The sequence below is a fragment of the Brachyistius frenatus genome, unplaced genomic scaffold (assembly GCF_029030835.1).
Source record: "Brachyistius frenatus isolate BFR_SWC_R1_liver_20210118 unplaced genomic scaffold, ASM2903083v1 Contig_5, whole genome shotgun sequence".
Classification (NCBI taxonomy): domain Eukaryota; kingdom Metazoa; phylum Chordata; class Actinopteri; family Embiotocidae; genus Brachyistius; species Brachyistius frenatus.
In genome coordinates, this window is record NW_027210604.1 from 5,402,238 (window position 1) to 5,419,301 (window position 17,064).

The 17,064-nt window shown below is 41.3% G+C and overlaps 1 protein-coding gene across 2 annotated transcripts in view; it reads left to right on the forward strand.

Moving 5' to 3' along the window:
• Positions 1–17,064, forward strand: part of kctd16b (potassium channel tetramerization domain containing 16b) — a 404,485-nt gene that overhangs the window by 311,864 nt on the left and 75,557 nt on the right. The window contains exon 2 of one of the 2 annotated variants that reach the window (XM_069718467.1): positions 9,661–10,763. In XM_069718467.1, the coding sequence (XP_069574568.1) occupies positions 9,926–10,763 (838 nt within the window). In that variant the 5' untranslated portion in view covers positions 9,661–9,925. Of the gene's footprint in view, positions 1–8,927; positions 10,764–17,064 lie in introns of those variants that run through there. The other variant, XM_069718459.1, reaches the window with a different exon arrangement.

Here is a 17,064-nt window from a genome sequence, read left to right on the forward strand (position 1 = left end):
ATTCCATTCACTGTGAGATATGCCACGCTGGACATAAATTAGTTTTAGCCCAGTGAGTGCATGCTGCAGTATTTTGTCACCGCAGATCAAATCAAGGGTAATATTTTCCACATGGCAGCATCTTGTGGGTTGTTCTTAATTTCCTGAGAGTAAAATCAATATGTTACGGTAACAAACCCCACATCATCCAACTTCCTAATTTGCTGATGCAAGGATCAAAGATCAATCTCGGCAACAAGGCTTATGCCAGGATCAATTTGTTTGGATAAGGAACTGCTAATAAGACATTGTTTGTGCCAAAGTGTAATGTCTTTAAAGTATTTTTTAAAGTATCTCCACATGAACATAAATAGTACTGTAGTGCTAATAATATCAACAGGAATATTAATGCCATTTTAATGCATATTAACCACCATATAAATTCATATTTAATCAATCTAAAAGGCTAACAAAAAGTCAAAATCGTCATTCTAGCTGTAACACTCTGCTTTTTGTCATGCTTCTCTTTACCTCTGGAGTGTGTTTCAACATTTAACTGGAGGAAATTATTTGACTCAGAGATTTCTTTGTAATTCCTGTGGAATTGCCACTTTGTGTTGTCTGATCTGACAACTCATTGCCAGGAATTCCTCCCACAGATACTCTCATATGATTTCATATCATCAGTTTATGATGTTTAACACATTTCCACAGTTTCAGGCCTGTCTTCCCCTCAGACCTGCCCCCTCTATTTTCCATTTCCTTCCTTTGAGGAGAGGTATGATCTTGCTGCCTTCAGCTGTACTGTCCTCTTGATTGAGTCGATTGAGTAGTTTTTCACTGAATTCAGGACGTCTTGAGACTCCATTACACTATTGCATTATTAAAGCTACTTTTAAAGGAGAAACTGCTATCTGTTCTTTAATAAAGGATTTCCTCCTGTATTGAGCCTCAGCACTAAAAGATGTGTCTAGACAGAAGCCCTTGCTCCCACTCTGTTGGCCTGACAAAAACCTCAACAAAACCCCTCTGAGATATCACACCATTAACAGGAGATAAAATGCTTATAAATCGAAGCCAAAAATATTCAGGGTGCTGTGTGAGATGAGAAGATGAGAAAAAACTGCAGCTGAGCAGTGACTCCTGACAAGCACAGTGAGTGCATCTTAAACTGCATGTGTGGCTGCAAACACACCCAAGCTTTGTAATTCCTGTCGACTCTCGTTCTTTGTGTGGGGTGAGTCCCCAATGGACGTTTGGCTTTGCTGAGGAAATTAATGATGGCAGGAGTGAACAGAGACCCACTGCATGTTCAATTATACATCTTCCACTCACTAACTGTCACCTTCACTCTCTCAAACTCCCAGAAATTATTCATTTTCACTGTGTATGTGAGGACTTCATACAGTTCTCGAATGCTTGCTTCATTCATCTTACTTTATCCTGCACTGTATCGAAGTTTGACAATCCTGTAGAAGACAGAAGGGCATTCATATTCTGTCAATATACATGTTAGATAAGGAGGAAGGTTAATACATTCATTTTTTCCAGCAAGCATCAATCATCCTTTAAAACATTTGCTGATGGCATTAGCTGAAGAGTAAAATTGGATACTATACCTTTAAAGGGTTTTCACAGTTCAAAGGACTTTTGGAGATTTGGCCCCATCAAGAGATTTGTCACACATTGAGGACCCGTGGAAACCACCCTTTAATCCTGAGAGCCTGTGAGTATTGCACAGAAAATACTGTAGAGAGAGAGCGAGAGAGAGAGAGAGAGAGAGGTGTTGTGCTGACACACACACACACACACACACACACACACACACACACACACACACACACACACACACACACACACACACACACACACACACACACACACACACACACACACACACACACACACACACACACACACACACACACACACACACACACACACACACACACACACACACACACACACACACACACACACAGAGAGAAATACACAGCGCAGGAGAGCCGACTATGGCAGTAAACTAGCACAGCTCCACAGTGGTCCCACGTGGCCTTTATGCTGGCAGAGGGAGAGCCGATGCTTAGCAACATCTCATCTACATGGTTTGCCAAATCAACAGGGTCAAGCTCCCTTTAGACTCGGAGAACTCGACTGTGCTGTGCACCGCCAAGGAGTGGCCTCAGAGATGCAGAGGCTGGTACGGATATGGGCTGACTCTCCTCATTGCAAATGTCCCTTGTTGAGTTGCTTAGTCTAGTGTTTACCTTTAGGATTTATTCTTCTTAAAACAGGGAAACTATTGGCAATGTACAATGACTGGCACAGCTGTTTGTCTGTCATGCTGCATGTCTTGTTTCAGGAGCTTTTGTCAAAACTTGGATTTAAAAATTCTGAGTTTATTAGAAGCAGAGAAGTTTTAATAAAATAAGACGTAAAATTAAATTAGAGAACAAATGAAGAGATTTTTGTCCTGGCTCAGTCACTCTTCATTATTATCTTTCGGGATCTAGCTTAAGGTAACTACTTGTATAACTTTATTGCCGGTGCTATTGTTTGCTAAGATAGCGTTTTGGTGATACTTGTTCCAGTTTAGTTTACTTGACATCTAGCTATCTATTAAACTAAGGCAACTTTATGTAGCAAACAAACCAGACGTATTGACCTTGTTTGGACAATTCAAATGGATTTCTCGTGCAGCTAATGACAACAAAAAACAGTCTCGTTAAAAATGGAGATAAACACTGAATAATGTAAACTACAGGTCAAACATATTTAGTTGACTCACAACTGGGTCATGCAAGTTTTACTCTCAACGCCCATCTACGAACTAACATCAGGGCAAAGCGATGTAAAATTCAGCGAGTCACTGCTGCCTCCTAAGGTACAAAGTGGTACTACAAGACGGGATATATAGGACCTTTAAAGTACAGCGAGTATATATGATCAGACATGAACCTGACTGCATAGTCGAACTGTATATCTCATCACGGCTCATCTGAAGCAATCCACATGGACAGATGAGTCAGTATACACTTACACGCAGTCTGACAAATGAACAGAGATTTCTTCCTTCGCTGTGGAGCTGTCAGATCCTCCACCCCCTCCCATCCTTTCACTACACCCACAACTTGATCCTGGCCAACTGCTTTCTGAGTCCCACATGGTGCAAATTGAATAAAACGCCAGCGACTGTAAGATACACTCAAAACCTCCTCGTTTTAACACTGAATACAAGTTTGATTATCTCTGTGAGTGCAAATGGGCTATTTCCCGTGTATCAAGAAGTGAAAAAGAACAATAGGAGAAAAGTCTAGCTGTTATTTTCCTTTGTTATAATGGTTTGTCCTAATGTGAGAATAAAGACAGATTTTGCTGGTTAATAAGATCCGTTTTATTTCTAATACCAATAAGAATGAGTTTACAGAAAAGAAGAGACAAATCTGCTAGATACAATATCCCTCAAGTGAAAACAACAGATGAATGTATTATTCTAATATTTGATTGACTGCTGATCAAGGCCTAGGTCATCTTTTTAATACTCACTTACTGACAGTCCATATCAGCTTTTAAACATGTTAAACATGAATGTAGCACATACTGTTGGTCAGGAAGTGACTCAGAAGATATTGATTTTACTTCTTTCTTCCTCATTGTGACTCAAGTACTGGAAGTGTCTAAAAAAAAAGAAAAAAAAAGTAGGTAAATAAAGGGATCTTTCTGGTAATTTTCTTCTGCTTTCAAGTCTGCTCATGACCAGAAAGTACTCCTCCTCTGAACTGGTTTGCAGGTAAAGAGTGGCAGTGATGCAATCTTGTACTTTTTTTTGTTATATGAATCAGGATTCAAGTGCATCATGCTGTATTCTTCATATGAATCACAGTAAGTAAATGACACAAAAGATTTACACCAATTGTATGAGTCCATGAAGAGGTCCAGTATGGCTGAGAAAGGCTTCCAAAATAAAGTAAATGTGTTTACACTAAAACAGCAAATATAAATACATCTGGCATCATCTCAGTACAGATCCACAAATTAACCATATAATCACAAGAATAAGCCCTGGCTTAGCTGGTTACATTCAAAATAGCTTTGGATCATCATTTCCCTGCTCAGTTTAGACTTGGCTACAAGGATACACCCTCCTCCTTGATGCCTTCACCAGTACACAGTACAGTACACACACACACACACACACACACACACACACACACACACACACACACACACACACACACACACACACACACACACACACACACACACACACACACACACACACACACACACACACACACACACACACACACACACACACACACACACACACACACACACACACACACACACACACACAGAGACACCTGCAGAGTCAGTCTTAGTGAGTGGGATGACAGCTCTGCTGCTATGTTGCTGGCCAAAAGACAAGCTGAGACGTTCAACTTCCTAGCTCTCTGTGGTGTCTTGCAGACTTCTACTTATCCTGGCTCCAGGAGTCGTTGTCTGTCCCTCACCAGCCCGGTCTGCGCTGGCTGCCAGAGCTCTTAATGTGTAGTGGGCTTCCTGTTTAATAGCCTCATCTCCAGGGGCCTTGTTTTGCTGGGAAAACTGCCTGGGCTTGTGCAGAAAGCACATCAAGAGAGGTTTGAGCTGCAAAGTGACACAAAAAAAGAAGGAACTCCTTTTCCACCTGCTGAAATAAAGAGAAATCCTGAGGTACTGTAATTTTATCGCTTGATAGTGAAAAATATATATATGATACCTTTAACATTCATAAGAAACACTGTATGCCGCCAGTTTGCCAGTCTTGGGAGTTTAAGATACGGAGGATTTATTTCAATTAGAAGTTGAGAATTGTAGAGAACAAAATTGATGCCATTATTTGAGATGACGATAACAGCTAAAACGACTTCGTGAATTCAACTGACTCCTGTAGCGGATGTGTTTGCTGGATTCAGCTAAAAATATCTTGTTTTGATACCAAATCTGGGGCATTGGGACTTGTTGCCGATTCCCACAAGGACTTCATGGAGTTTATATTTGAAGATCAATACTGCGGAGACGAGACACTCCTTCATGATAATTTATGAGTGCATCGGCATACTTCTAAAATAAGCTGAAAACCTTGCTGTGCAGTCTTTGAAGACACATTTGAGATTGATGACTCATTGCTTTAGCAGCTGTGGGTGTTGGAGTGTACATGCTTTGTAGGACAGGATAGTTCAGTCCAGTCACCAGCCTGCCGAGATGATCTCATAGGGACTGAGCGTCAGTTGGCTATTTTTGTTTTGCATATAAAAAATAAATAAATAAATAAATAAAAACATTCTTGGACATTTTTTTTTTAATCCCCAAATGAAAAAAAAATAATAATACAAGTATTTATAATACAAGCATTACTTTACTACTGTAGTCGTGATTTCTTATGTATCAATTTATTTTGCTGCTGAGGGTGTTTCAGTGAGAAAGATTTAAGTCCATTTTGCAGAAAAGCCTCTCTCACACTTTTACATCTGGAAGCTGCCCTGTACAGCTGCAGTGTAATCTGCTGATGTCAAAGGGGCGTAAAGGGCTTTCCTCAACGGCACCTTTGTTCCCCCCACTTGGATTGTTCCTGCCAGTCCACTTTCTACTGAAAAACCTGCTTCTCTCAAGTTTAAGCCACCAGCTATACTTCTTCATTCGTACCTTCTGCTTTCCTGTTTGAGTTTTAGTTTTCTCACTGTTCAGACAAAAACTGGATATATATATATACAAATAAATAAAAGTGTCTGTGTATACTATAAATTCAGGGATACTGTGTTTAGATGGGAAGGTGTATTGGTTTAATGTCTTAAATAGGTTAAATAATATAAACATGGAGTATATTATCAATATATAGCGTAGTGAAATTTACAACAATGGGTTTGTTGTTGTGTTTTTGACCATAAAGTCTTTTAGGCAAAATTGGACAACAGAGCTGGCTGTGTAGACAAATATGGAATTAACAGCATACTGATATAACTGATGACTGTTATGCACAAATACATATTCCTCATTAAGCTGTCTCTCTCTCTCTCTCTCTGTAGATCAGCGAACCCTCCCACTGCGCTCCTCTCAAAGCTCTTATGCAAATCATGCACACACACACACACACACACACACACACACACACACACACACACACACACACACACACACACACACACACACACACACACACACACACACACACACACACACACACACACACACACACACACACACACACACACACACACACACACACATACACAGCCCTGTTTACATCACCTCAGAGCACATTGCATTGACTTACATTTCCTAGAGACCTGAACTCACCCTAACCCTAACCACTAATTGGCAAAGCCGTAGCCTTAGCCTAACCTTAAACCAAGTGTTTACCCTAAAATTTCATGATACATATTATGAAGACTTGTTTTTTGTCCACAATGTGAAGTCAAGTCGCTACAACATGACTATGTACATGTGTTCACAACAGGTACACACACAAAACCCTTCTGGCGAGATCTCAGACCATATAATCACATCGTGACTCACTGTAGTTGATGGCTCTGTATTGGCAGCACTGATACATTCAAAATAAATAGGCACAATGCCTTCAGCAGAGTCCTTCCGTGATGACACCCACGATCATGTTCCACAAACACCTTACTGGTCTGACAGGTTTCAGAGTTCAGAGCGAACATTCAAAGTTGTTTCCCAGTGAAACTTCTGTGAATTATAAATAGCTGACTTTGTATAAATAAAAAAAAATTAAATGTCCATGTTTGAGGGATAGCTCAGGCTTATATAGAAACTCATTTTGGTAAATACTCATCCTCTATGAGGGAATTTATGCATTGAATGTCTGCCTGCTGTACTTGCAGATTTCCCATCTAAGGCCTGGCATCATTCAGTGTGGCTGTAATGAGAGATGGAAGTGGGAGTAGTATGCTGTTTATTTCAACCATCTGTGACTGGCCTGAAAATTCCCTTTAATAGTTTTCTCTGTACTGCTCAGGAAGAAAATGACTGTGCTGCAAGTAGATCTGTGTCATGGAAGGAGAAGCGCTCGTGATTTTAGTTGCAGCGCAAGAAGTCGATTTCTTTTTCAAGTGAATTTTTTTTAATCTCACTGATATTGGGTCTATCAAAAAAAAAAGATGAATTATGAATGTTGCTGCTGCGCTTGTTGAGTAAATATTTTATATTGTTATGTATCTGGCTGATACATTATCTCCTCCTTTTATATTACTGGTTTTATAACAGTTATACTGTGGACTAATTCTCAAGGTGTAGTAATTTATCATTTTGTGGTTTGTACAAAACATGATGCAGCAGATGAGTGGTGGGTATGATATTGAACTACAACTGAAAATATTACATATAGCAACTCAAAATAAAAATGTGTCCTTTTTAAAATACGTTCAACCCCAACGTGACACCACATAATACATAAGGGCATTGTTGACTTTAAAAGCACTGAATCTTGGATCAGACTGTCCATCAATACTAAAGTGAAGATAAACATTTAGAATTTTTATTTTGTAATTTCCCTGATGCGAATGATTGCCTCCATGGCTCGTCGTCTGAAAATTACCGTTAAAACAGACTCAAATTTAATTTCAAATTTTAACTAGAAAAGCAGTAGCATCATTTCCTGAGAGGTAGAATACAATCAGTGAAGGAAAAACCCTACAAATGCAATTTTGCTGAAGGCAAGGTTGGTTAAAAGTGGACAGATGTAAGCCAAAGGAAAATAAAAGCAGCTTGAGGGTGATAGGTTGTAATAAGGACACTGTTGATATGAATGGAACTATCTGAGATCAAGCAGACTTTGTATATTTTAGAATTTTTATTTCCACAGTATTTGCATTTAATTCAAGTCCTGTTTTGGCTCTGCAGCTGGGGCATGTGCAGCTGTAGTGTGTTTGTGTGACTATGTGTTTCTTTTCACCACAAACTGAATATTGTCAAAATGTAATAGATAGAGATGGTTACTTCTGTCTCATGACTTCAATTAGTGGCAATTTGTGTTTTTTTTGTGTGGAAGTGTAGCATGTCATTTTAGGTGTCAATCTTAGCTAAATTCCCTGAAAAAAAAATGAAAATTCATAATCCAGCTCTGCAAATGAAAACACCAAGTACAAAATATACACATACAGTACATGAATTCATGCACACTGACTGTCAACAAAACAGCTTTTACCCATTCATTCTGTCACTTGTCTGTGTATCTGTCCATGGTGCTGAAAGAAGAAGTCTTGAGAGGAACGAACAGAGGGAGGCGCTGTTGCTCATTTTACACAGCTACGACAGAAATGTATCATATTGTTAAAACTCAGAGGCAGTTACTGGCAGTCATTTGGGTCTTGAATAGAATTTTCGTTGTGGGGTTTTAATTTGTAAAACGAGTCCAAAATGAAATTTAAAAAAAAAGTGACGGTACAATGTAAAGTTAGGAATAATGTGCTATTAAAAACTAAATATGTCCTGTATTGATGTAGTCAAACTAAATGTCGTGCTAATTGATCAGAGCTGCAGGTCAAATTGCAGCATTGAGTTATTATAACAATGGCACAAAGATGGATGCAGCAATTCCACCACTATGCACCGTAAACGGCTGTAGAAACCTAAAACTTACATTTAAATAGCATGCAGCTGCTTAACCTGTGACAACACCTAGTTTCCACATTTTCATGGTGATATTTAACATTATATACAGGACTATAGTAAACCCGAGGGACACATGATTTCTGCCCAGTGTAGTGTTCAGTGACTTTTGCCTTTTTTTCTATACAGATGCGTGTGCATGTGTGTGTGTGTGGGAGCGAGAGAGAGGGGGCAGCCGTGAAGACACCACCCAACTCTGTCGGGGAGGGGAGGCGGTGCGACTATGTGCAAGGGAGGGTGAGGAAGGAGAGAGGGGGGGGTGAGATGCTCGTTTCAGCACCGCGGACAGATCCCAGTAAAAGCAGCCAGCAGCAGCGGGTCGCTCCTCTCTAGTGCTTTTAGAAGAAGAAAAAAAAAAATCTGACTTGAGATTTTAACACCTCCTGAAGACAGCAAAAAGCTTCTTTTTTCTTTTTTCTTTTTTTTTTCCCGAGGACGGGGTTTAGTTTATTCCAGACGGCATGCCTTTAGTGACAGGCTACAGACAAAATCATTAGAGGACTGTCTGTGCAATCTCTGCGAAGTTTCTCGTTACTGAAAGGCATTGTGCCTCCTCCTGTCAGTCCCACAGCCCGGGAAATCTTCTTGCGTTCAAGGGAAGTTGCAACAGAAAACAAAAGTGACCACATCGCATCAGCACCTTCCTCTGTTTGGACTATATCCTGAAATAAGTTGTTCGACTTTTTCCTCGTTTTTTTTTTTTTTTCCTGGTTGCGTGCGCGTGTGGATAAGGATTTATATGTGTTGGATAATACTCCCAGAAGCAAAAAAAAAAAAAAAAAAGGCAAGTTTGTATTTTCATTCGGGGTAATAGGCTTCTTTCAGTCTCTGCCGGTTACCCGTGTAATGCTCTTTTCCCAGAGGCGATGGGAGTCCTATAGCCACTAATGTAAGGCTTTGATGCGCTCAGATACGTTTTTCCTCTCTCGCAACGCTGATTGTTTCCTCATCTAAGTTACCCATCTCAGCCTTTTTTTTAAAAAAATATTTTTTTTAAAAAATTGACAGGGGGACAATCTCGACGGCCACCTCCCTCCCCACGTTTCGACAGCTGCTAAAGACTGGGGCGTAATAATGGATGGATAAAAAAAAAAAAAAAAAGAAGCTTATTCAGATTGTTGTGAGATGAAGTTGGAGGCCCTGCGTCAGAATAACAGAGGACACAGCTCGGGCAACTTTTGACACTGATCCATCGTTGTTTTTTTATACTCTTTATTTTTTTAGACTCGCCGCGCAAAGAGGTGCACAGCCGTTCAGCTGTTTGTAGCTGTTCATGACGGAAACGATGGCGCTGAGTGGAAACTGTAGGACTAACCCCAAAGACCAGGCATCAGTTCAGAACAGTTTCCCAGATGTTGTTGAATTAAACGTAGGGGGTCAGGTTTATTACACGCGTCACTCAACTTTGGTGAGCACCCCGAATTCATTACTTGGTAAGATCTTCTCCTCCAAAAAAGACGCATCTAATGACTTAGCGAGAGACCCCAAGGGTCGTTATTTCATCGACAGAGATGGGTTTTTATTCCGATATGTGTTGGACTACCTCCGAGACAAGCAGGTCGTCCTCCCGGACCACTTCCCTGAGAGAGGGAGGCTCAGGAAAGAGGCGGAGTACTTCCAGCTGCCCGATTTAGTGAAACTCTTGACCCCTGAGGATATCAAGCAGAGCCCGGACGACTACTTCCAAAGCGACTATGAAGATGGGTCCCAGGGCAGCGACCACCGGCAGTGCCCGCCCCCCTCGCTAGTCCCCGCGGATAGAAAGAGCGGCTTTATCACGGTGGGGTACCGGGGGTCGTGCACCACGGGCCGAGAGAGTCAGAGTGACGCCAAGTTCAGGAGGGTACCTCGGATACTGATATGCGGCAGGGTGGCCCTTGCTAAAGAAGTGTTTGGGGAGACTCTGAACGAGAGCAGGGACCCAGATAGGACCCCGGATCGGTACACCTCCCGGTTTTACCTCAAGTTCAAGCACCTGGAGAGGTCTTTTGACATGCTGTCGGAGTGTGGTTTCCAAATGGTGGCCTGCAACTCGTCAGTCACAGCCTCGTTTGTCAACCAGCACACGGAGGACAAGATCTGGTCCAGCTACACAGAATACGTTTTCTACCGTAAGTCACACCTTTGTTCATGTTACAGAAGGTCAAATTACATAAGCATGCACTCACGCACAAACTTGGATCACCGCAAGAAGGCGCACATGGCTTTTCAACTAGCGCGGGAGAGACATTTAATGGGGATGAGTGGGCCTTCCTGGCTGTGCACAACGTTTCTTCTGAAGGATGTGGGTGTAGCAAACACTTTCAGTGTGCGACAAACAGCGCGATCAGACTGCTTTCTATTGTTTCTGTGTTATACAGTGCACTTATTCGAGATATTTTGTAAGTTTGGCTGGGCACGGTCAAAATACTTGTTAATCAACAGCATGCATTTTCATGAGAGACACAGAGAATACAAAAATGCCTTGCAGGTGACTCCACTTGTTTGTGACCTGCAGGTAGCCTGCATGTTTTAGGTTAAAATGCAGGCAGCCTCAAAGTTGGAGTCTCCAGTTTTGTCTGAGCCCTGAGGAACACAACCAATTAGAGATGACTTCTCCTAATTGGGGTTGAGCCAAAGTGTCATTATCTCCCAATGCAAACAATGGAACCTTTGCAGCAAACACACAACTAACAGGCTAGTTCATATTTTGATCTCGGCGTGTTCAAACCTGTTACAGCATGTTGCAGCATTCGGCGCATTCTTGCAAGCTAGTTTATATTTCATAAGATTTAACCAGATTTGAATAATTTCACTCCCATCTGAGCCACGGCAGTCATCAGAGCAATGACTTGTCAATGCTTACCATTTCTCATCACGGTGCAATTTGCTACTCCACCTCCTCTCTGCTTTCATCCAGCCCATCCTTTCAACTTCTTGCATTTCCTTCTGGCTTTGCGATTGCTGTCCTTCCGTTTCTCCATCTCTGCTGCTCACTAGCTGCTCGGATTCTGGCAGAGTGGTATAGTGAAGAAGACATTGTTACTTTTATATTGGCTCTCATAAGATTTTATGATGCAACAAAATATCCTATATTCTTTGATCTGACGGCGTATAATCTTTTACAACCTCTATAGTGATACAGTGTATGTGCTCAAGTTCTCAGTACCTGAATAAACAACTTCTATGATGAAGCTTTGCCAGCATATTGACACCTGTGGCCATTTTTTGTGAAGCAATGAAAGATTCTTAAAAAAAAAGGCCTCAAATTTGATTGTTGTATCCCACATTCATAGAGTCCTGCAACATGCTGTGGGAGGATGGATAAGTGCCAGACATATTATTCTGCATTGTGAATTACAAGAAGCTCTGCTAATTTTGTGATATAATGTATCTGACACTGAGCTGTGCAGATATACTGGAACAGATAACACCCCTCATGTTTTCCAAGATAGTTGTTGCTCCCCCCCCTTTAAATGTCTCCTAAATGTACTTCAGTAGCAAGTATGTCAGTATGTGCTTTATGAGTATTTGTTACTATGGGACCCTGTTTTAGTCATAAATTAGTTACCATAACTACCTCAGAGAAGTCAGTTGAACATATGTGAAAATATGTGTTAGTGGTTTTCTATGTTAAAATCCCAAAAGACTGAATCAAGTCTTGTTACATAAGTGAGATGAAACAATGCACGCTGTTCTGACTCCTGCTGTAAATAAAACTGGAGAAGCTGCCAACACTTTTTCAGATCATTGTATCAAGACAACTATCATGATATTCACGAATGACTCTGAGTACACTCCTCTTAGATAATATTCAAAACAAGAGTTGTGACCCTGACTAGTCTCTCTGCTAGCACTTGTAAAACGGACATATCTCAGTTTTTTTCAGGTGTTTAGTGCTGAAGAGATGTGGGTTTTGTTGATATTTGAACACTTTATGAAGACTTAAAATATCCCCTAAAAATGATTGTATCAAACCTGCAAAAAGAACAATCATAATAATCCGTTTGTCGACTGCAGTTTGTAGCAGCAGGCATTCTAGTTCTAAATACCTATTCCATCCTTATTTCCAAGTCATTTGTAATTACAGCACAGATAATTTTGGTACTCTTGGCAACTGTAATGGAGGAGTGGACACTGTTTTGTATTGGTGGGATAAAATTTTCTGTTCAAGAAGAAGGAGATATAACCCACTTCCTAGTACCACTGGCTTTGTTGTTTCGGTTCAAAGCCCAGTCCTCCAGATGTTTGGCATGTGAAAAGTCACGATATGATATGCAAACATCCCTAAAATGCTGATTTTCATGTGGCTAAAAGAAAGCTCAAGTTGTGTTTAATGACATTTTAGAATAATCTCTACAATTCACACACATCCCTAAAATATCTTTTTATTCATCTTGGTCCAAGATTTCCTTTCTAATAGCTGGGACAGGGGCCAGGACCCCTGGTTAGAAATCACTGAATCGTGCGTTCACCACCAGCTTAGGGAAAACCAACCACTGCCAGCCCCATAAATCACATGAGTCAAATGATCACATGGTCACAGAGCAAACAGAACTTTACACACACACACACACACACACACACACACACACACACACACACACACACACACACACACACACACACACACACACACACACACACACACACACACACACACACACACACACACACACACACACACAAGAACGATTTGCTGGGCTGGGTCCAGGCTAAATGAGCTCTACATTAACGGCCTGCATGAAACACAATGACTGGATGGCTCTTGGCTCTCATAACCCCCATAAGTAGCACTAACAAGCCAAATCAAGTGGTGGTGAGGGCTGCTGACACACACACACACACACACACACACACACACACACACACACACACACACACACACACACACACACACACACACACACACACACACACACACACACACACACACACACACACACACACACACACACACACACACACACACCTTGCTAATGCAATATCTAGCAGTGTGTCTGCGGGCCGCCTCTGCAGACCTCCTCTTGCTTACTGACAAACAACAACTGCTCTCTGGCTTTGTTGACAAATGCTCAGCTTGTTACTGGCTTCACACTCACAAGCGAGGGCGCAAACAGTGGCAGATGTGTTGGGCCCGTACCTCGTTGCACACGGCCACACAGAAGCCTACATGCAGCTACGCAAAAGAAGTACACACTCACGCAGAGGCAAGAGTAATGCAGGTAATCAGGCGTAGTCACAGAGGCAGGTCTGCACACACGGACAGACACGAGGACACAAATGCACACAGGTAAGCATGCGTGCACACAGAGAATCATGCAGGGAGTTTGTTTAATGCTGCAGTCACCCAGTGGATTAAATGCAGTCACTGACCGTCTCTTGTTTATCTACCTGTCACATTTTTTGGCCCGCTCAACCCCCCTCCCCACCCTCCCCCCCCACACACACACCCCTCCTCATCCTCCCGCATCCTCGCTTTCCCTGTCTTTTCTCTCTCTCGTCTCCTTTCATGTCTTCTCATTTCTCTCTAGTCAATCATACCCGGCTTTTCTCTCTCCCCTTGGTTCCCGCCTTCCCTCTCCCCGGCTTCATTTTGCTCTTTGCGCCTCGGGGGCAAGGAGCGCTGTGGCGGCACCAGTTGCCTTTACATGCCTCACTGCACCGTCACGCCTCCTGTCTTGCTTCTTATTCATATCTCTGTCGATCTGTCTGTCTTCATGATTGGTTATTTACTTTCACCTTCAGCTCTCATTCCACGGTTTAGGTATTTTGTCTGCCTCTTTCCGTTTGTGCCTCTCCTTACAACACCTTCTGTTGGCCATACTGGAGACACAACAGTAACAACTGATTGTACTCCTCACATTGTGTTTAGATTTTCTGGACGAGCTAAACAAAAGTATAACTACATACTTTTGATCTGGGGCTGTTCTTTTTTTGTATGTTACAGACAACACCGGGCTTTTGCATTTTTTTTGCAGCGGTTGGTCTTTTCCTGTTTCAAAATGGCAACGCCTCTGTGCACTGGCAAGATCCATAAAGAAATTATTTTCCTATCTTGGTGTGGAAAAACATCAGCAGCCCGGACAGAGCCATGCACTTCACCTTACTGAACATCTTTAGGGTTAATTATAACATCGCCTGCAAGCCGGGTTTTCAAAACTTTACTGCTCGACATCACTAATACTTATCTGGCTGAATGGGCATCTTTGTGAAAGAGGAGTGGAGGCTGTTATGGCATTACTTTAACGCCCATTGTTTGTGATGAGATATCCGATATTCAACTGTTCATACAGCTTTGGCCACGAATGTCGTTGTGAGTTATCTACTTTTAGCTCTCACATAGGGTGGCTTTTCATTTAAACCCTGTTGCTTATTTTGGTCAGCTGAGCATCTTTTGAGAATCCAGTAGAGAAAAAGGCCACTGTGTTACAGGAAGCTAAATCTGGGAGCAAACTGACCTGATTGGAAAATTCACTGTAATATTTTCCATTTATATATCTGTCTACAGGGACCTGCATCACGGTGACGTGAAAAAATAAGTACATCCACAGAAATTGTTGGCCTTTTTGACCTATGTGTACAATAAAACCTCTGTACTTAAACTACACAATTAGCTTTTTCAATCCTTTGTTCAATATAAATAGTAATAGCTATAATATTAGTCTGTGGAAAATGTAAGCACACCTTTGTCTAAGCTACTATTGCCCCCTTCAGCAGAAATAATTGCCTATGTTAATAATGTTTTGCTGACCACTTTTCCATGTAGAATTCCCTCAGTTGATGAAAAAAACTACTTAAATAAATCCCGAGGCAGCGAATAAGCCCCAGACCAGAACATTTCCACCTCCATGCCGCACGGGTGGAAAAAAGTTCTTCTCCTGATAAGCTGCCTTTGGTCTGTGCCAAAAATGTCTGATGGTACTGTTCCGAAACATCTCAATCATTAATTCTCTGGTCCAGAGCACATTATTCAAAAAGGCCTGGTAGTTGTCTGTATGTTCACTGGAAAACTGCAGTTTTGCTCTGATGTTCTTTTATGCTTCTCAAATTTGTGCAATCTCTTTCAGACTGAAGACTTGTGCCATTTGACATCAACAGTTGTAAGAGTTATCTGCAGTTCCTGTGATAAATTTAGGGATGTTCTTCTTCTTTTTGAATCTTACAGTTCACTCATGGGTTAAAGACATGGAAAAAATTGCCGATTGAAATCTACAGCTCTTAAAGATGACGTTCCTCACAGTGGAAGGATTTATTTCAAATAATTTGGAGCTTTTTAGATCATGGTCCAATGACACTTCAATAGCAAAAAAAAAAAAAAAAAAGAACACCAGTCACTAGATGTCAGAAGTTTAAAAAAGACAGGCTCACTTTTATTAATAGGCATATTTCAAAGATAATCATTGTTAAAATATGATGAAAAGGTCTAAAACGGGGGTGTCAAACATACACATACATACGGATCCGGCCCGCCAGGGGGTCCAGCTCGGCCCGCCGGATGACTTTGCGAAGTGTGAAAATTACAGAAAGACATAAATTGCATTTCTATGAGAATATGGAGGTTTATGAGTACAAACGTTTTGTAATTTTTTTTAATCGATCCAGTAATTGCTTCAAAAACAGCGTAAATGCGATGTCTGCTCCCGAGGCAGAAGTGCTCGCTGCTCGCTTTGTGACGCGTTTGACGTCAAACGCGTCACAAAGCGAGGGAATCTGCAGAGGAGAGCCCGGGCAGATAAACAGTGGGCTGATGTCTGAGTTTTTGCTCTTTATGTTTCTAGTTTATTGTAGAAAGACCTTAAAATAGGGTTTATCATCCAAAAACCTTCACCAATGATTTAAACATAGAGAAATATTGTCGTTATGTATGCGTTATTATGCTATGATTTTACTAGTCTGGCCCACTTGAGATCAAAGTGGGCAGTATGTGGCCCCTTAACTAAAATGAGTTTGACACCCCTGATCTAAAACTTCCATGCAATCAACACATTTTTTGGGGATAAAGCGCTTTGCTTAAGGGCTCTACAACAGGAGTTGTAAAGGTAATTCACTTTCCATTCCCAATTTGAGTGACACAACTTTGCCAGCTTAGATTTACAACTCTGAACCTCCTTTATCTCTTTCAATCCTCTTTTTGCTTGCTATCTGTTGCACTGGATTCCACACTCCTCTGATTGCACCTATCAATCTCTTATCGGTTATTCAAATTCAACATGGCCTCTAAACCCCTAGAAGGCAAAATGTTTTTACCAATTTGTTGCAAGGCCAGAGTGACTGATAATTAATCATTTCTGTTGACAGTTGCTTCAGTGAAATCACCGTAGGGCATCACAGAGCTGACCACAACAGAACCATCCAACAACACAATAACATCCACATGGCAAAAAAAAAAAAAAAAAAAAAAAAAGGACACATTTTCTAAAGTCTGCTGAT